The 21,542-nt window shown below is 44.0% G+C and overlaps 1 protein-coding gene across 1 annotated transcript in view; it reads right to left on the bottom strand.

Moving 5' to 3' along the window:
* Positions 1-4,924: 4,924 nt before the first annotated feature.
* slc2a15a (solute carrier family 2 member 15a) overlaps positions 4,925-21,542 on the bottom strand; it is a 17,886-nt gene continuing 1,268 nt past the window's right edge. Inside the window, exons 2-12 of the mRNA XM_054749946.2 lie at positions 18,292-18,390; positions 15,708-15,868; positions 15,266-15,390; positions 14,761-14,906; positions 14,553-14,685; positions 14,027-14,214; positions 9,351-9,461; positions 8,692-8,793; positions 7,431-7,506; positions 5,459-5,586; positions 4,925-5,331 (exon numbers count right to left, since the gene is read on the bottom strand). Of these exons, the coding sequence (XP_054605921.2) occupies positions 5,080-5,331; positions 5,459-5,586; positions 7,431-7,506; positions 8,692-8,793; positions 9,351-9,461; positions 14,027-14,214; positions 14,553-14,685; positions 14,761-14,906; positions 15,266-15,390; positions 15,708-15,868; positions 18,292-18,390 (1,521 nt within the window). The 3' untranslated portion in view covers positions 4,925-5,079. The remainder of the gene's footprint in view (positions 5,332-5,458; positions 5,587-7,430; positions 7,507-8,691; positions 8,794-9,350; positions 9,462-14,026; positions 14,215-14,552; positions 14,686-14,760; positions 14,907-15,265; positions 15,391-15,707; positions 15,869-18,291; positions 18,391-21,542) is intronic.

Genomic DNA, 21,542 nt, shown 5'->3' with positions numbered 1-21,542 from the left:
GCACACCTGTCAGGGCACCTGCTGCAGTAGGTGTCGTTCTGTGATTTAGGAGCAACTCAAAGTCAAGGACGGTTTAATTCCCTCTAATCTGTGTTATTAAAGCTGAGATTGATGTTTTTTATTAGGCTAGAGAGACTCTTAGAGCGCTGAAGTGAACTCTGATCAAACATTTTTCCTGCAGAATAAATCCTCACTTGTGCAGAAAGTTCCTATGAACCATGAACGCTAACCTATAATAAATGATTCAACCCTAACTTTAAACAGTTACACGTTTTGTACACTTAGCTATAACAGAATCAACAGCCTTTAACCCGATGGAGACTCACCGTGCAGAAAGAGGAGCTAGAAGCATGTGGAGAAGCTCCTATTGTTGTGTTTTGTGTATTAGTACTGTAAAGAACCCGCCAGGGGCCAGTAGACCCACGGTGGGACACCAGGGACCAAACACAGGTGGCACAATTGGGAAACTGTTGTATTGTTATTCGTCGAGACAGACACTCAGGTGTCCCTTTTGAGTCTTGATGGGGGATCCACGATTACAGGTAGTTGTGAACTTCTACTAGTTGTTTAGTAATGACTGAGTATACAATGACTTGCTGAAGAGCACAATGACATCAAATGGGTTGGTAGGTAAACTCCCTCTGCCCTAAAGAAAGGCTCAGACCCTTCGGGCCCCAGACACCTTGCATATTGAGCTGTGTATTGGTCATTAGTTGTTTCTGCTTCATAAAAGCTGTAATCAGGCAGACTTATAACACCTAAGTGCGTCGTTTCCCAGTGAAAAGGCTGGCAGTGGAAGAGGTCAAAGGTGAATCAACAGTGTGATCAGGAATACGGACAGTCCAGACAGACTGGAACGTTTGAATGCTGAAATGGTGACATCTAGTGGTGGTTTGAACCAACAGGTGACCAACACACACACACACACACACACACACACACACACACACACACACACACACACACACACACACACACACACACACACACACACACACACACACTTACAGGTTTTTATTATCTCCTAAAATGGCAAATTTCTAATCTAACTCATTCATGAAATGTTATGTTATAATTAACTTTATAAATGCTTAGAAAAATGGACTGAAATCAGAACCAACCCTTTTCCTGTTTCAGCCTGAGAAATTTCAGACCTAAAACTCAAATTACTTTATGTTTTCACACATTTCTTTAATTGTGAAGGGCATAATTTGGGTAAATTTAGGGTCTTTTGTTCAGCTGAACCTTAAATATTGAAGAATGGGGTAATTTAATTACCGTGTGACGGTATCTGTTAGCAGATGTTTATTGAGACGCAGCATTAGCATCTGTGGCCTTCAGGCTATGGTAATTTGACATTAAAAACAGCTAGCTCTGTTAGCTCTCCAGCGCTAACGTTTTTAGAGCCAAAAGTCGGAGCTGCTATTAGCAGTTAACAAACCACTTCATCATCTTTCTGTTTAAAATATTTTCTAGAAATCATCAACTTTTTAAACATTTGATTCATTCAGAGAAGAAAGTTTAGTTATGGAAGAGTCCATCTGGGTCATGGAACCGACTGCTCATGTCCACCAGGTGGTCTCAGTCCTGGGTCTGCTTTACAGTGTCCTCCTGATGACACATCGTCCATGGAACCAATCAAGGAGTGTGTGTGTGTGTGTGTGTGTGTGTGTGTGTGTGTGTGTGTGTGTGTGTGTGTGTGTGTGTGGCTATAAAGCGGTCTGTGTGGCAGCACGGTGTGTAAACTGGGTCGGCCCGATTGTAACAACCAGGCCTATAAAATCTTTTACAGCTTGTGACAGAAAGGTGCGACTTTAATCAGCCGAGTGTCGGAACATTTAACCACGGTGACCAGGAGGCTGTTCTCAACCTCACAGAGATGGAAACCACACAGGTGGCCCAGAGGTCACCTCAAGTTTTACTAAAATGCTAATAAAAAACACGTTTTTGGCAGTTAAATAGTTTTGTTTAGTGTTTGACACCTGGAGAAAAACACCAAGTTCCAGCTAAAGTAATCAATTATACGTGATCTTAACCTAGTACAGTCTGGGTACGAGATCAAACAAAATGATAATCGATGATAAATGAGGCCCCGAGACTCCTGGCTGCAGACGTGAGGTCAGTTTACTGAGGTGGCCATGTTGAAACAGGTTCAATCCAAAAGTAAATGGCCTGCAATTGTATCAGTCATTCACTCATTCACACACACGTTCACACGTTGGTGATGAGCTACAATGTAGCCATAGCTCGCCTGAGGCGCACCGGTCCATCCAATCACCACCAGCAGGCAAGGCAGGTTAAGTGTCTTGCCCAAGGACACAACTGCCACAGATGAGGCCTGAACCTGCAACTCTTCAGTTATGGGGTGGGCGCTTAACTCCTGTGCTGCCATTCCACACACACACACACACACACACACACACACACACACACACACACACACACACACACACACACACACACACACACACACACACACACACACACACACACACACACACACACACAGAGTCTTCTTCTAGAAACCAGGTAGAGATGATCTGAGCTCCGTGACGTGGAGCATGATCCTGCTGGAAGTGGCGATGAGAAGAGGGGTCCAGGTGGTGATCAAGCAGACATGGTCAGCCACGATACTCAGGTAAGCTGTGGAATTTCAGACTAAACCAGAAGAGCATGAATGATTCCTCTGCTCTGATCTGTTCAGTTTCTGTGTCACAAACTCCTCAACGGCAGCAGATCAGAGATGGCTACCTTTACTCTGGGCGGTTGCCAGTCTCATGGCCAGAACCTCCTGTCGCTCTCACCTTTTGAAAAGTCAGTGGTGTCAGACTGGACTTGTCTTTTAAACTCGATGGCTGGTTTACTCTGTCTGCTCTCGTTTCTTTCCGTGGCGTCGCCTAGTTAAGTTCTGTTGGAGATGTGTGTGTTTATTCCATTCAAAAATACTTTATTAATCCCAGAGGGAAATTGATTATAATGTCGGGACTAGACGTTCCTCCAGAGATGGGAATTGTGGCATCATCAAGTCCTCTCAATGCCGGGATTTTGTTCTGCTCAGCAAGTGAACAAGGTTCATTCACTGTGCTGATTGAAACCACCTGGTTTAGTTGCTGAACTGAAGAAAAACACAGCATGGAGAGGACTTGATGCCACAAGTCTTTCAAGGCGCCATTTGTTTCATCCATGGAGACGAGAAACGGGCTCACATTACTCTTCTGGTTTCCCTGGACCGGCTGACGGTGAATTATCATCCTTAAGTAAAGATCCTGCATTTGTTTATCAGTCCTCGTCTGGCTCAGCATCACCGTTGACACGGATTTCACCAGAAAATTCCCTTTTTCACCACAGAAGGACCTGCTAGTGATCCACCGATCCGAGCCCAAGCCCAGGGGTGACCGTGCTTTTGCAGCCTTGGTCCCAGGCCGTGGAACGATCTGTTGGAGAAGAAGCAGTCCCAGGTTTTAGAGTCAGATTGTAGTCATTACAGATCCCTCATGTATAGTTTTATCTGTTTTTGCCGTTTCGTGGTTTTTAGGTTGAGTTACAATGTTTGAGCATTTTCTGCTTTTATACACACAACACCTCGGGCGCGACTGGCTGGGGATGGGAAAGGTGATTGTTTAATGTTGATGGATGGACAGATCCTGGGAATACTTCAGCACCTCTAGTAATTTAGATGTTAAGGTTCAAAGGTCACTCTGAATCTTGGGTAAGGTGGGCAGCTCAGGGGTCTCATTTATCAAACATTGCATAGAATCCTTACTAAAATGTACTTAAGCTCAGCAAAAAAATGTACTTACGCCAAGTAGGTTTGTGATCTATCAAACATGGAGTACGCACAGCTGCACGCAATCTCCGCTTCATAAATCAGGGACTATCTAGAAAGGTTCTCAGCTGCTTTTTAGTCACATTCTGCCCTCAAAGCAAAGTGCCTTGTGGACCTCATGCATATACATAAGCCGGCTGTTGCAGCATTTCGATCACGACCGCAGATCAACGAAGCGCAATTTCACAAGCAGAAGTTGAGGTACCTGTGGGTGAGGTGGAGAAATGAAAGGAAGTGCTTTTGCAAAACAAATAAGAGAAAATCCACGGAGTGGCACAGCGTTGCTGAAGCCGTCAATGCTGTGGGTTATTCAGAAAGATTTGTGGCGGATATAAAAAAATGGACCAATCAGGATTTGATCCCCAGACTCCCGGGTGAAAGTCACACACACTAACCAGTCACCCAAACATAAATCTCTCTTGTACAACTAGCCCGGGTGCATGATCAATCGGGTCACAGTGACAGGACACACACACTGTCACAGACGTATGATGTTCTGTCTCAATCTGTCCCCCTGCTGATATTCTGCATTCCGTATTCTGCGCTTCAGGCTGTGTGTGTGTGTGTGTGTGTGTGTGTGTGTGTGTGTGTGTGTGTGTGTGTGTGTGTGTGTGTGTGTGTGTGCGCGCGTGGGGGGTCTTGTTCTGTGTGAAAACGAAGCGGTACAAGTGATAATGCTGCAGGATTTCATAATTGTATCTTCTCAGCAGCAGCACTGCAGGTGCTCTCCATGTCCAACATGTGTGTAAGCCAGGTCCTTAGTCAACTTAAAGTTGTGCACATTTTTCCGCTACGTTTTCTTTCATAAATCCCAAAGTTTGTGTGGAAAGTTGCTTACGCAGTTTTCCAACCCCGTTTTGTGCGTAAGCAAGCTTGATAAATGAGCCCCCTGGTCCTCCAGGGCCACTACCCAGCATGTTTTAGTGGTTTCTCTGCTCCAACATACCTGAATCAAGGAGCTGAAATCACCTGTTCAGCAGCTCGTGAAGCTCTACTGGAACTGGTTCATCACCTGCTAAAAAATCACCTAAAATATACTGGATAGGGACGTCCAGGACCAGGATTGTTCTAGGACAAGCATGACACAAGGAAACATGATTGGACTCCACACTAAGTTTATAAAATGAGTTCAAGATACCAAAACATAAGACAAAAGTGCTGAGCAAGCTTCAGCCAGTGAGAAGCTGCTGGGTGCAGACGAGGAGTTCTTTGGTGTTCATGTTGAAGGGCTCAGCAGTTTTCCTAAGACTTGGTTACGGTACGGAGGACGAGCTGTCAAACTCCAGCGAGGTGTGTTCCAGACCCCCGTAACCATTCATCTTCTGCAGCTTCAGCTGGTCATGGATCAGACCCTGGATCTCCAGAACCGCCTCTTTCCTAGAGAACATCCGGCTAATCTCCATGAATGTTTTGTTTTTGGTCTCTGGGATGACGACGTAAACGTAGACGGCCACAGCAAAGCACACAGCGGCAAAAACCAGGTAGCAGTAGGACCCTGCAGACATCTGAGGGGTGGAAGGGGTTCGGGGGAAAAACATTTTTTTCATATGATTTAAATGTTTTAAACAGTTACAGTTTTGCCCAGGTCAAAGGTCATGGCTTCATCACAGCTGATTACTGGAGCGTTCTCACCTGCAGGAACGGGAAGACGAAGCCCACAGTGAAGTTGGAGAGCCAGTTGAGGGAACCGCCGATGATGTAAGCAGCCGGACGATGCGACTGTTTAAAGAGTTCTGCTGTGATCAGGAAGGGCACCCCCGCTGGAACCGGATCAAACCGGAAAAACACAAAACTGCTTTCACATCTTCAGGGACAAGTTCACAACAAAAGCTCAAGCTGGAGCGTGTGATTATTATTATGTTTACGATGATATAGTGTTTACTTTTCCCTTTATGGTTTAGACTTGTCTCATTACCATGTTCATGTGGTGAGGTGGAGAAACGAGGGCCCAGGCGGGATTCCATCGCCCGACTCCTGGGTGAGATCCCGCTCTAACCAGTCAGCCAAAGGGACATCCCTGGGGATTGAATCCCGCCTGGGCCCTCGTTTCTCCACATCGCCACATTTGGTGTTGTTGGTAGGATCCATACTGTGAAGTAGGTCCGTGAATTTGGAGTTTGTGCTTCTGTGCCTGCGCGGGAGCACGGGGACGTGCTTGTGGAAAGAGGGGGGAATATGTGACAGGGTGAGCGTCCTGTCACTGTATCCTGATTGATCATGCGCCCTGGCTGCTCGGCCAAGGGGATGTCCCTTTGGCTGACTGGTTAGTGCGCATGACTCTCACCCGGGAGTCTGAGGACCAAATCCCGCCTGGGCCCTCGTTTGTCCACCTTGTCACATTTAAACTTTTACTTTTTATGCACCTTAAACTGACTGTGTGTGTGTGTGTGTGTGTGTGTGTGTGTGTGTGTGTGTGTGTGTGTGTGTGTGTGTGTGTGTGTGTGTGTGTGTGTGTGTGTGTGTGTGAGAGAGAGAGAGAGAGAGAGGAGAGGGAGCAAGAAAGTGTGAGTGTGTGTGTGTGTGTGTGTGTGTGTGTGTGTGTGTGTGTGTGTGTGTGTGTGTGTGTGTGTGTGTGTGTGTGTGTGTGTGTGTGTGTGTGTGTGTGTGTGTGAGAGAGAGAGAGAGGGAGCAAGAAAGTGTGTGTGTGTGTGTGTGTGTGAGAGAGAGAGAGAGAGAGAGAGAGAGAGAGAGGGGGAGGGAGCAAGAAGCTGTGTGTGCCATGAGTGAGTGAGCGAGCGAGTGTATGAGAGAGAGGGAGGGAGCGAGAGAGAGTGTGTGTGTGTGTGTGTGTGTGTGACTTCTATTTTAGCCTTGTTATTTTACTACCTCCTTACATGAGCTGTCTTTAATGCATACAAAGTAAATGTCCTTGTACACCTGTGCAAGGACAATGAAAATATCATATATTATTATTATTATTATTATTATTATTATTATTATTATTATTATTATTATTATTATTGATCAGAGCAGAAAACAGGTCAGAACCTTTAAAAGTGAGAAATCTTCATTAGTTCATAACAATAATAGAATTAATATAAAGTGGATAATAACTGTGGATAAAAGCAGGCATGAAGCTCTTGGTTTCTTTGTAATATTTCATTATTTATTTAGTTTGAGCTCCTTATGGGGAGAAGGGTTTGAATTTTGAGGATTTTTTTATTTAGATTTCCACTGCTGCAGGAGTTACTCGTGTGACCTCTAGAGGGCGATCTTTGTTCTTGTTTCACATGAGTGGGAATGTGGAAGATTTTTTCATTCAGCTTTAGATTCAGATGATGTTTTTTCCACTTCGGAGCGTGATTAGTTTTCATTTTACTTAAATATTGTAACCAAAGCATCCTTCTGACCCAGGTCTTTACCTGGACCAGGTCTTCACCTGGGTCAGAATGCTGTTGGTGTGTTTCAGTTCAACCTTTAAATCAGTCCATCCCCAAAAACTGGTTAGAACATGAAGAAAAGAAAGTTGAGGGAATTAAACCTTTGAAAAGGAATAGTGTTATTCCATCCTGTTGTCCCGTACAGGACAATGAGGAGTTTCCTCCACTGCTCTGAAAAAACCTGCTCTGCCACAGATCTGTGTCGACTGGGTCGGGGAACTCACCTGGACCGATGCAGAACCCAGCGATGATGCCGACCACGCAGCAAACGCTGATATAACGCATGAATGATATCTGAGTCTAAAAAAGAAAAAAAGAGTTAAGAGGTGATTCCAGCTGTTGGCATCTCCTAGAACTTCTTCCTCCTTCCTGAGAACATTCCAGAGACCAGACTATGATAGTTAGCAAACATGCTTCTCAGGGTTTCCTGGTTGTTGTTGTTAGGACCACAGGAGGAGCAGGATGATGGTCTGACGAAGAGGACCCAGTTGGTGTTGTCCCTCAGAGATCGGGGCTTGGAGTGGACCCTAACCCCCGCCTCTCCCGGTGGATCTTCCCAGGTGCTACGTTCCAGATTCCCTGGACTTGACTGCTTCAGATCCCCCAGAAATTCTGTGATCAGCTGGACGATCAGCCAGGACTAATAAAACCTGCTCTCCCACAGCCAGCGAGAGACAGGATGAGAGACAGGTTATCACTAGCCTGCAGGTTAGACATGGGGGGGCGTGTCCATCATGGTGCTTCATCGTGACATTTACTGTGCCAAGTTTAGGACAGCGTGTCTTCAGCAGGACGCTCTGTCCCATGTTGTTCTGAGAGTTCTAACAGAAAAGTGTCTCTTTAGCTCTCTGAGGAACTCTGCAGGCCCACCCGAGTTGACCTCATGTCTCAGTGGTGTCCTCCAGAGGGAGGCTCCTCCGAACACCAAAAACAATCTTTGGTGATTCTGGGTTTTTGGAGGAAAGTGCAAAGGCCACATGGTGGGAGTCGGCTTTTGGGTTCCTCCACCTGCTGTCCTGGTCCACGTGGAAGACACCTGTCTTTTGCAACAACTGAATGGACATACTCAACCAGAACGTTTATCTTGTCTGGGGTCAACGGGTGTGGTGGACGACCCCACTTGAGACACCTGCTGAGTGTGAACAAAGACAACCTCCTCAGTTAGATAAAGGTTTTCATTCATTTGCTTCCTACGTCTCCAAAGACGACGACTACCTCAGGTGATAAGCTAAAATCCCCCCCTCAGCCAGACATCACCACTGAGATCTACTGAACTGGTTACTTAACTAACCCGTTACTTTAATCCTTTACTCAACCAGGAAGGGACATCCCAGAATTTGTTCTGGTTAGAAGGGACTTTGGGCTGGAGGCTGAATGGAGCCGCCCACCCAGGGACACCTGGACCACAGACCTGTCACCCTGCAGGTGTTTTCTGAAACATGCAGTGGTTGATTAGACCCCCCCCCCCCCCACACACACACACACCTGTAGGATCAGGGCCAGCGTGATCCCAGAGCTGCAGACGCCCATCATAGTGAACCCTCCGACCATCAGGTGCCTCCGGCCGAGCTTCTCTATGGTGAAACACTAAAAAACATTTGGAGCACAAAACAAAACATTCTAGAGAAAAGCGGTTTGATGTGAACAAACATAAGAACTACGTTTATTTAGGAACCGATCAATAGAGCAGTGTTAGTGTGGAAATGTGTTCAGCTGGTTTTACAACGAAGACCCAGAAGTAAACAAACGTTGTTGTTGTGTCTCTGTGGAACCGTTCCTGTTGGTTGATCTTCAAAATATCATATTAGCCGTTTCGCAGTTGTTTGTAACGTGTGTTTACGCGTTGTCTCACATTCAGGACAGACGTGACAATTAGCTTCCATTGTTCCTGTTATTGTAAAATATTTGAACCCAAACCCGCTGAAACGTCTGGTAAACGCGTTCAACCAACTCAAAAAGAAAGACAAGATTTTTAGACCTTTCCATTCATTATTTTTCTCAGTATTTTATGAAGTCAGTCCGGTTTAATGGTTCCTTTTCCTGAATGATGGATGGACTCTGTAAACAGGCTGGTATTTTATATAATAAAATTAACATTTTAGTTGATAAATAAACAAATAAACCTAGACTGTTTGTACACTTACCCCAACCAGCCCAGCGATGATTTCTATGACTCCCGTTCCTGCCGTGGTGTACTGGATCTCTGGAGCTGGAATTCCTGCATTCTCAAAGATGTCGTTGGTGTAAAACCAGATCTGTTGGGAACAAGCAGCTGACATCCATCTGGGTCTAGAAAACTGTGAAATCCACCAGACCTTCATGTTGTTCCCCTACGTGTTATTTCACACGTGTGTGACTAAAGTTACTAAATCCATAAATATATCCATCCATTTTCATCCACTTATCCGGAGTCGGGTCGCGTGGGCAGTAGCCTAAGTCGAGAGGCCCAGACTTCCCTCTCCCCAGCCACTTGGGACAGCTCCTCCAGGGAAATTCCAAGGCATTCCCTGGCCAGGTGAGAGACATAGTCCCTCCACCGTGTCCTGGGTCTACTTTTAGGTCTCCTCCCGGTTGGACGTGCCCGGAAAACCTCACCAGGGAGGAATCCAGGAGGCATCCTGACCAGATGCCCGAGCCACCTCAACTGGCTCCTCTTGATATGGAGGAGCAGCGGGTCTACTCCGAGCCCCTCCCGGATGACTGAGCTTCTCACCCTATCTCTAAGGGAGAGCCCAGACACTCTTCGGAGAAAACTCATTTGGTGTGTATCCATAAATACACTCCACTAAATTAGAACCCAGCATTCGTGTTCTTGCCCCTTATCGGCCTGATCTAAGATCTGTGAAGAAGAAGAAGAAGAAGAAGAAGAAGAAGAAGAAGAAGAAGATATCTTTTCTGTAGCGCCTCTCAAGATAAAAATCACGAGGCGCTTCACAAAAACAAAAAATGTAAAAATATAAAAGAGAAATTAGAAAATGATTAAAAAAATATTTCAAATGAGCAAAAAATGGTCACAAAAGACCCAGCCCTCTGATAGTTATGTTTTATGTTTATGTTTATTTATTTGGCAGACGCTTTTATCCAAAGCGACTTACAATTTATAACCTATAGGGCATGTTGTGATCTGTGGGGAAACCGGAGTACCCGGAGGAAGCCCACGCATGCATGGGGAGAACACGCAACTCCACGCAGAAAGGCCGCAGCCGAGTTTCGTACCTGCAACCTTCGTGCTGCGAGGCAACAGTGCTAACAACTGCGCCACCATGCAGCCAATTTATGTGTTTATATCTGGATTAATGAGCACTGCTCAGCCAAGAGAATGCATCCGCCTCACAGGTGTGAACTCAAGATGCTGATTGAGCAGCAGGGTTGCTGCACAGTAGAGCTTTTGGCTTGATTACCGAGAACAACGACAACAAAGAAATAATCCAACTTTGATCTCCTTGTTTTGGGGTCTAGTTTATTTCTGAGTGTTAAAAACAATAAGCTGTCTTTCTCTTCAGCTTTGGTCCAACAGCAAGAAAAACACCTGAGAATAGATTCTGGTTACCAAGCTAATTTTCCATTATTCCTTAAAGGAAGTCATGAAGGTTTAAAAAACAAGTCAGATCCAAATGGTGGACTCATACTCTGGAGCCACATCGCTTTTACCCTGGTGATCTAGAGCTAAATCTCTATTACCCTGGTGATCTAGAGCTAAGTCTCTGTTGCCATGGTGATCTAGAGCTAAGTCTCTATTACCCTGGTGATCTAGAGCTAAGTCTCTGTTGCCATGGGGATCCAGAGCTAAGTCTCTATTACCCTGGTGATCTAGAGCTAAATCTCTATTACCCTGGTGATCTAGAGCTAAATCTCTATTACCCTGGTGATCTAGAGCTAAGTCTCTATTACCCTGGTGATCTAGAGCTAAGTCTCTGTTGCCATGGGGATCCAGAGCTATGAGATCTGTGTCTCTGTTGCCATGATCTAGAGTTGAGTCTGTTACCATGGTGATCTAGAGCTATGAGATCTAGGTGTCTCTGTTGCCATGGTGATCTAGAGCTATGTCTCTATTACCCTGGTGATCTAGAGCTAAGTCTCTGTTGCCATGGGGATCCAGAGCTATGAGATCTGTGTCTCTGTTGCCATGATCTAGAGTTGAGCCTGTTACCATGGTGATCTAGAGCTATGAGATCTATGTGTCTCTGTTGCCATGGCGATCTAGAGCTATGTCTCTGTTACCATGGTGATCTAGAACTAAATCTCTATTACCCTGGTGATCTAGAGCTAAGTCTCTGTTGCCATGGGGATCCAGAGCTATGAGATCTGTGTCTCTGTTGCCATGATCTAGAGTTGAGTCTGTTACCATGGTGATCTAGAGCTATGAGATCTAGGTGTCTCTGTTGCCATGGTGATCTAGAGCTATGTCTCTATTACCCTGGTGATCTAGAGCTAAGTCTCTGTTGCCATGGGGATCCAGAGCTATGAGATCTGTGTCTCTGTTGCCATGATCTAGAGTTGAGTCTGTTACCATGGTGATCTAGAGCTATGAGATCTAGGTGTCTCTGTTGCCATGGTGATCTAGAGCTATGTCTCTGCTACCATGGTGATCCAGAGCCAGTGTTGAGAAAGTTACTTTAAAAAAGTAATTAGTTATAGTTACTGATTACTTTGTCAAAAAAGTAACTCAGTTACTATAAAAGTAACTAATTACCAAGAATAATAACTACTTAGTTACTTTTTTCATTAAAGCATGCAAGAATTACTACAATAGTGAAATATAAATGACTAATGACTGGAACATAATAAAATGTAAGTCTAAATGTTTTTTCTAAACCTGAATAATTTAAATAAAAAAGCACTTAACAGGAGGAACTACTAACAGGAGCATTACACTTATCTAGACTATTAAAACGTCACTGTGTGATATTTAACAAGACCCCAATCAGCTAAAATTTCAAATTGCAAATGGAAACACCTGTAAAGGTTCCCGAGCCTTTAAATGGTATCTCAGTCTAGTTAAGTTACAGAAATGAATGTAGTTTTGCACAACATTTTAATTTTTCCAGCTTCACATAATTGTGCGTTTTTAGCATTTCTGTTGCAGGAAACTAGTAATGGTTAAATAAATAAATAAATCCTTTAAAATGACACAAGAAGAGGCACAAGCCTGATGGAGGACTTACATTTACTAACTTGGGTCAGACCCAACCACAGAAGAGCTGAAGCTGGGTGGTAAACACACACAGGTAGTTCTAATAACACCTGAGCTCCATGACGTCTGAGACTGATGCATCAGTGTTACAGCGGGACTAAAGACATGATCAGAAACAGGTTACAGCTGGATGATCTAGGAAGGTAGAAGATCAGGACGTCTGAGCGGTGAACAGGTGAGCGGACCTTCGGGACGTCCCGCTGTCACGCTAAGAAGGTCATGGCTGCAGACCCGCAGATTCGCTGCTGCAGATTCCCCTGCAGCAACGAATCTGCGGGTCTGCAGCCGTAGATATTCATCACATCTTCCTCGTTCTTCACGGCCATGATGCGCTTGGATGAAAACATCTGCCTCTTTAGCTCCTGATCAGCTGATGACAGCTTCAACACACCGCGCTGCTTAACGCACGCATTTTCTGATCAGTAACAGAAATGACGTTTTGTTAAAAGAAGACGTAATTAATTAGTTTGCTCATTACAGAAAGAAATATTTTTTATTAACGTGGTTATTTTAAACGGCGTTATTCCCATCACTGCTCTGTTGTGTCTACAGCATGCAGTGACAGTGAGAACACTGAGGGTCTCCGCCCACCCGGCCAATCACCATCGTGTTTGTAAGTGCGTTACCGACACCTCTCTCTCCCTGGCTAAAGCTGAAGTCTGGCAGTCAGAAAGGCTCACACTGTTACGCAACGTTCGACAAGCACATAGTAACGCACAACCTTCCGTCCCCAGTAACAGTAACGGCGTTACAACAGTGGGAAAAGTAATTAGTTGAAGTTAACGCTGTAAACCGTTTGTCACAATTACACATTTAGCACATATATTACACACCGAGGAGAAACATCATGTATGTCATTTAAATCAAATATTAGCGTGTTTGACTCGTGTGACCAGAGTACATATATAGTCACTCCGATAAAGCATTTCCTGCTACATGTCATATGTTAGCAGCCGTAAGCTAGTTTAAGGCTATTTAACATGTTAATGATATGGGTCCATCCCAGACTAAAGCTGAAATGTAATTATACTTATTAATAATGCTGACATCAGTGGAATCAAACGCTGCTAATGAGGTTAAATACAACAAAGATGTAAATCCAGTAGAGCTCATGTTTAAAAACTCCACATGTATGAATGATTTAGCCATGAAGCTGCTACCGCTGCGGGCCAGCGGTGGCGCTGATTCACTACCTCGTAGCTGCCAGCCACCCACGAGAAAAGGGACGTCACTTGCCTCGTCCAATCATATTCACAAAGCGTCAGCTAGCCTAGCTGCTAGCCTGCCATGGAGCAGGTTTGTTCTCTAGCATGTTACCATGGTGACTGGGAGGGGCTTCAGGCTAGTCATGTCCGTAGAACCGATTCAGGGGCGGTTCCTCCGGGAATCTCACAAGAAAGCCTGGTTTTGGGAAAATCTTGCTGTCTGGAATAACCCCAGGTTTCTTTCAGCTGGCGTCCGGACTTAGAAAATGTTTCTGTTGCAAAAACAAACTTCTTCCTGTGAACATTTCCATATTTTCAGTCTCGCTGGGAATAATTCATGACCGACACATAAATCAGCATGTTGGACAATTATCAAGATGAAACATTCAGCGTGGGAGTTGAGTTTAACCAGAGAACTTACAGCATCGATGCCCGACAGCTGCATACCGATGTTGATGACCACAACGCTCAGCACCTGCCAGCGAACGGAATCATCCAGCAACAGCTTCCATACTGATAGAGTTTCCACTGAGGACAGGGAGCGCTGTTCTTCCTGCATCTCTTCAATTTCAGCCTGGATGTCACACTTAGCTCGGTACCACTTCAGGGCTGGAGGGCGAGAGGCAGAAATTTCTAGAATTCCTGAACGGTAACTCCCATTTGAACATTCTAAAAGCTTCTTGCTTTTCTCCTTCCTTGGAGGACTTTACTTACATAAGTGATGTGATTGAATGAAGTAACAAACATATAAAAGGCTCTGACTGCACCAACTTGCTTGAACACCTGATTAATATTAATCCTGAACACAAGAAAAACAACTCGACTAAAAGGAAGATTGCTGTAGAGGATTTCCAACATGGTGATTCAGGATAAACATGACAGTTATTGAAATTAACTCACTAATCTTCTACAGATTTCTATTGTTTTCTTAAAGGGAATGCTTCAACCTGTGATTGTAGCATGGACATTATTCTTCTCAATCAGCAAGTACCGAGGGCTCTCTGGAAACCATGGCAACAGCATCAGCTGGATAAAGGTGGGTACCACCACCACTGACAGAAACAGGGGCCAGTACTCCTCCTGTAACAATCACAGAACACGAGTTTTACTAGAACTTTGGTCACGTGATGAACACGAGATGAAGTGTTGATCAACCTTTCCAAGGAGCTCATGGAGGCCGAGGATCTGAGCAGTAAAAACTCCTGTTCCGATAAAGATGCTTGGAACGAGACCCAGGAATCCTCTCAGGTTCTTGGGGGCTATCTCACCGAGGTACATTGGGACTACGCTCAGAGAGATGCCTGCAAGGACGACAGAGAAGACGGGTTCAGTCCTGAGTCACTGCAGGGAAGATGAGGAGACACATATCTTGTAGGACATTACTCGATGAGGAGACCATCCTGGAGACAGCTGATTGTGCGTCAGCCATCTAGAACTTGCAGATTTCCAGATTTTAGAAATAAACTGACTGGATTTCAGATTTAGTTTTTTAAAGATGTTTCACTTCTTGTGTTTCTCAAACCAAAGATCTGTTCATGTTTCACATTCTTTAATTGTTTATAGATGGTTAATTTTGTCTTTTTAAAAAGATTAAGTTGGATTTTCTGCACCAGAGCATTGTGGACATGTGGGCATGTAGTGTGCATGCTGCATAATGTACCTGAGTGGATTCCTGTGATGAAGCGGCCAATTATGACCATTTCAGGTGAACCGCACATCCTGCTGAAGCCCATAAGCGAGCCAGCAAGAAAAACCAGGACTGTTGTGTTTACCACTGTTCCCTTCCTGTAAACATAAACAAGGCGAGTCAGTGTGAGCTACAGCAGGAACCAACCCCAACCTTCAGAGGGCAGTTTGAAGGATGGATCAGGACCCAGTCATTAGGAAGGGAATGTTCACACTGGATGAGGTTTATCCCGGATTATAAATGACATTTTTACTTTTTTTGACAAACATTATTGGTCTCCTACCCACTTCCGACTCTATTTACTTTTCTTTAATTGGCAAAACACCAAAGCTTCAGTTTCTGCAGCAACAGATGAATCTCCTGACTTAAACATGGTGATGTTGTTTGAGGCTCCTCAGTTCTTCTCCAGATTTACCTGCCAAAGCGAGAGACCAGCACGCCAACGATGAGTGAGCCCAGCAGGCCACCGATGGCGAACACCGACACGGTGAGAGAGTACATGAGGGTCAGAGTCTCAGCACTCAGTCCGGTCCCGTTCCGACTCACCACTGTCTGGTTGTAGAAGTCTTTTATGTACTTACATGCAAACAAATAACAGATGATTTCATTTGAATGTCAGAGTATTTAAACACACCTTCTAAACCAGCACTGAATACGAAACTCATCCACATAATTACGGCCTTGTTGTCCCACCTCAGATGAAGGTTTGTGTTTATCTGGTTCTGATCACCTTCTAAGATGCTTCCACTACATTTAGACTGAGTCGTTCTGCTGTTGGACTCACTTGCACCTGTCGGATCTGCAGCAGCATCAGTAGTAAACAGTTTTATTTGTGCTTTTTTCTGGTTCAAAGACAGTGGGGCAAAAAAGTATTTAGTCAGCCACCGACTGTGCAAGTTCTCCCACTTAAAATGATGACAGAGGTCAGTAATTGTCATCATAGGTACACTTCAACTGTGAGAGACAGAATGTGAAAAAAAATCCATGAATTCACATGGCAGGATTTTTAAAGTATTTATTTGTAAATCAGGGTGGAAAATAAGTATTTGGTCAATAACAAAAATTCAACTCAATACTTTGTAACATAACCTTTGTTGGCAACAACAGAGGTCAAACGATTACTATAGGTCTTTACCAGGTTTGCACACACAGTAGCTGGTATTTTGGCCCATTCCTCCATGCAGATCTTCTCAAGAGCAGTGATGTTTTGGGGCTGTCGCCGAGCAACACGGACTTGCAACTCCATCCACAGATTTTCTATGGGGTTGAGGTCTGGAGACTGGCTAGGCCACTCCAGGACTTTCAAATGCTTCTTACGGAGCCACTCCTTTGTTGCCCGGGCGGTGTGTTTGGGATCATTGTCGTGTTGGAAGACCCAGCCACGTTTAATCTTCAAAGCTCTCACTGATGGAAGGAGGTTTTGGCTCAGAATCTCACGATACATGGCCCCATTCATTCTGTCCTTAACACGGATCAGTCGTCCTGTCCCCTTAGCAGAAAAACAGCCCCAAAGCATGATGTTCCCACCCCCATGCTTCACAGTAGGTATGGTGTTCTTGGGATGCAACTCAGTATTCTTCTTCCTCCAAACACGACGAGTTGAGTTTATACCAAAAAGTTCTACTTTGGTTTCATCTGACCACATGACATTCTCCCAGTCCTCTGCTGTATCATCCATGTGCTCTCTGGCAAACTTCAGACGGGCCTGGACATGCACTGGCTTCAGCAGCGGAACACGTCTGGCACTGCAGGATTTGATTCCCTGCCGTTGTAGTGTGTTACTGATGGTGGCCTTTGTTACTGTGGTCCCAGCTCTCTGCAGGTCATTCACCAGGTCCCCCCGTGTGGTTCTGGGATTCTTGCTCACCGTTCTCATGATCATTTTGACCCCGCGGGATGAGATCTTGCGTGGAGCCCCAGATCGAGGGAGATTATCAGTGGTCTTGTATGTCTTCCATTTTCTGATAATTGCTCCCACAGTTGATTTTTTCACACCAAGCTGCTTGCCTATTGTAGATTCACTCTTCCCAGTCTGGTGCAGGTCTACAATTCTTTTCCTGGTGTCCTTCGAAAGCTCTTTGGTCTTGGCCATAATGGAGTTTGGAGTCTGACTGTTTGAGGCTGTGGACAGGTGTCTTTTATACAGATAATGAGTTCAAACAGGTGCCATTAATACAGGTAACAAGTGGAGCACAGAAAAGCTTCTTAAAGAAGACGTTACAGGTCTGTGAGAGCCAGAGATTTTCCTTGTTTGAAGTGACCAAATACTTATTTTCCACCCTGATTTACAAATAAATTCTTTAAAAATCCTGCCATGTGAATTCATGGATTTTTTTTCACATTCTGTCTCACAGTTGAAGTGTACCTATGATGTAAATTACTGACCTCTGTCATCATTTTAAGTGGGAGAACTTGCACAATCGGTGGCTGACTAAATACTTTTTTGCCCCACTGTAAACAAACTACAGGTTTACCATCCGTATTTTAGGAAGGTTCTCGGCTCAAACATTTGGGTTAAGCAGAACATCAAACAGTGTTTTTAACAGGAATCTCCACGTTCCTGCTCAACTGTTTCTGGCACAGAGAGGAGTTCAGTGATGTGTCTAGAACTTGTCACTGATGCTGCCAGCTGATTTCAACTGAGAACTGGGTTGCAGCTGGTGGCTGACATCCCATAATCAGCTTAATCTTGAAGTTTTTTCTGTATTCCAGGAGCCCCTGAACTCCGCTGCTTTACTAAAGTTCACATTCCTCCCAACAAGCAGCTCTTTGGAGGCGTGTTTAAGCCGTCTGCTGACCACACACACACACACACACACACACACACACACACACACACACACACACACACACACACACACACACACACACACACACACACACACACACAGAGTAAAGTAAGTCACTTTCAGAATTTTTGATGAAATATTTAAACATGGTGTGTGTGTGTGTGTGTGTGTGTGTGTGTGTGTGTGTGTGTGTGTGTGTGTGAGTCTCACTGAAGCTGGGGAGTTGACCACAGCCAGGTTATAGCCGTACAACATGGAACTCCCAAACGAGGTGAGAAACGCTACAGCTAGAAGAGAGCCAGTCAGGTGCTGCGAACACAAAGAAAGAGCTGGGTAACGTTGCTGATAATGACTTCACTAACATGCCACAGATGGATCATAAACAAGAGAAGTCTAGGTTTTATTGATGCTGCTGTCATTTAGTTTAGCTGTTTAGGCCACACCCACAGCCACCTAACAGCTGTTAAAGTCCAGGAGGCAGGATGGGGATGATGACGATGATGTACATAATAACCCAACGATTACTACACTTTGCACTACCATAAGTAACATCATGAGTTCAAATGTCTGATTCTGACTCACTAACTCAGAACTTTGTGTCACAGCTCCAGTTCTCTCATCTACCTAATATCCTACAACGTCCTCCTCACCGTCCTCTAAAGACAAAACAAACATTCTCCAACTTGTTTATTAACCTGCGAGGAGCCGAGACATTTAGACTTTATATCCAATTTTCTAGGAGTTTGAGAGGGTGACGCTCATTTGTGGAGGCACCAAACCCAAAAGAATGCCTCCAGCACCTTTAGAGACTTTTCAATAAAATCTCAGTGTCTGAATCGCCAAAGTCCAGCTTTGTCTGACCTGTTCTGCTCAATTAGAGCATGTGTTTCCCAACCCTGGTCCTCAGGGCACACTGTCCTGCACGTTTTCCATGTTGCACTTATCAATCAATCAATCAAATTTTATTTCTAAAGCGCTTTTCAAACAAAGTGTGATTCAAAGTGCTTTACAAAACGACCCCAGATTCCCATAACAGGTTAAAAACATTAACAAACATATACAAGCACATGCACACACACACAGACTCACACACACACAAGTAAAAATTATATTAGGCTGAGTCCAGATGAGCCAAGTATGGTAACGCAAGGAAACGCCATCAGAGGAGCCGTCTGTCGCGGCAGCATCAGGTCTTCCACACTAAGTCAGGGCGCTCATTGGAGGGGGAGCATAGACCCCCACCTATAGAGCGCCCAGGAAGCTACAGTCGACCACCGCTCCCGGGGCAGAGGGCCCCCACAGAGGAAACACTGGATTAAAATGAGTAAAAATGTAATAAAAGAGCTAATTTAAATGACAAAAATTAGAAAATAAGTTATAAATAAAATGATTTAAACAGTAAAATAATAATTTAAATAATAAAACTGTGCTAAAATATAATCATATAGAACATGCAAAGCAAGTAATAAAATATAATCATGTAAAACGAGAAATAAAACTGTAGAAAATATTTAGATAAAAGCTAACCTAAAAAGATGGGTCTTGAGTCTTGACTTAAAAACATGAAAGTTCTCTGCGGCCCTGAGGTCCTCTGGCAGCTCGTTCCAGAGGTGAGGGCCATAACACTGGAAGGACGCCAGTGTTTCCCTGCTGCCACACACCTGATTTAAATGAATAAACAGGCATCTGCAGCACTTGATGTCCTCCTGAGGTGGCAATGCAAATCAGGTGTGCTGGAGCAGAGACACAGAAAACGTGTGGGACAGTGTTCCCTGAGGACCAGGGTTGGGAAACAGCGATTTAGAGAAGCAACAGCAAATATCAGAAATAAGGATTTAAATAAGCATCCATCCTCCTCACAGCTTGTTCTCCTAAATGTCCCTCAACCCGAGTAAATCGGTTATGTCCCATTACTACCCATCATACCTGGATCAGTGGCGAGTCCTGCTGGGTTTATTTCACAGCTTCTGTTTTAGCCTTCATCTCTTACAAACCACAAGGTTTTCAGTCAAAAAGGGTCTCAATGTGCTCACAATCAGCATTCTTCCGTTCTACTATCCCGCACCACACTGCACAATCAGCCCCATGAAGAAACTAGTCTTGAACTGAAAGTTAGATTATAGAGCAAAGCAGCGCTTTTCTGGGTTATAATCTGAACTCTCACCCAAACCAAGTCTGTGAAAAAATCATTAAGAAATAAGAACAAAACACATCAAGTTAAACATCCTTATCAGTCAACCTTTAATATTGGCCGATATCAGCATCAAAATGTCATTTCAGAAAATATCGGTTGTCAGTCTTTCAGTGGCACAACTTTTACATCCCATACACATTCAACCAAACTAAACAGATCTGAGGTCAAGTTTTTCAAACGTTTTAGTTTATTTGGCACAATTTGGGAAGTAGATCTTTGCTGTGTTGTGAACTTACTCACAGCACGTAGCTACGTGTAGCTAACAGCTAATGGAGCACTAAAACTAAACAGCTTGTCTTAACTAAAGATCATTAGAAACGTTTTATCATCATAGCTGCAATATACAGAAAAAAGAAAAATCAGTCACACTTTAGTTTAGGGAACACAAATTAACCATAAGTTAGCTGCCAATTAATATAGATTAATTATATTATTTAAATCCTTATTTCTGATGTTTGCCAATTAATGCATATTAGTGGACTACTAAGTCTTTATTAGTCATTATTAAGCACTTACTAACAGCTTATTACTAATGCTGTTATTCTAACATAACAGGCCATAAATTAAGAGTTTTATCAAAATAAGCCATTCATAATGGTTTGATAACTGAAAGTAAATGGCTTGTTGCTGATTAACACACATGCTAATTATCTCAAATCAATATGTGTCATGATCCGCCCCGGCCTCCCTGACTGTGTCTCTCCTGCCCTGATTAGCCTTATTGTTCTCACCTGTCCCTGATTACTCTGCCCATGTGTTCCTGATTCCCTTGTGTATTTATACCTCCCTCCTTGTTGCTGTCTTTGTCGGTTCATTGTCGTTTGTGCATGTTCGTTCGTCCTGTTGCCCCCAGTCTACAATTAAACATCTTTTTATTTTTTCATCCGTCTGCCTGATCTTCTGCCTCCTGGAACCCACCACCACACATGGTCTGCCACCTCCACCCGCAGAACATGACAATATGTGGCTTTTAAAGAAGTAATTCAAGGGGAACAGTTATTTTGCATTAATAACCAAAAATATTATGTTCTGGTATGTAAATAAACACCAAACTCCACATGTTAATAGAACCTAAACAACAATCAATTAACCACTTGTAAGCAAGAACGTGTTCCCCATTCTAAAGTCAGATGTTGTTCATACCTAATTACTAGTAGTTTAGTATTAATTAACCACTTAAAGCAAGAATATGTTCCCCTTGAATAACTTCTTTAAAAGCCACATATTGATTTGAGATCATTAGTTTGTGAGTTAATCAGCAACCTTA

The sequence above is a fragment of the Nothobranchius furzeri genome, chromosome 12 (assembly GCF_043380555.1).
Source record: "Nothobranchius furzeri strain GRZ-AD chromosome 12, NfurGRZ-RIMD1, whole genome shotgun sequence".
NCBI lineage: Eukaryota > Metazoa > Chordata > Actinopteri > Cyprinodontiformes > Nothobranchiidae > Nothobranchius > Nothobranchius furzeri.
This window is presented reverse-complemented; position numbering and strand designations above follow the sequence as displayed.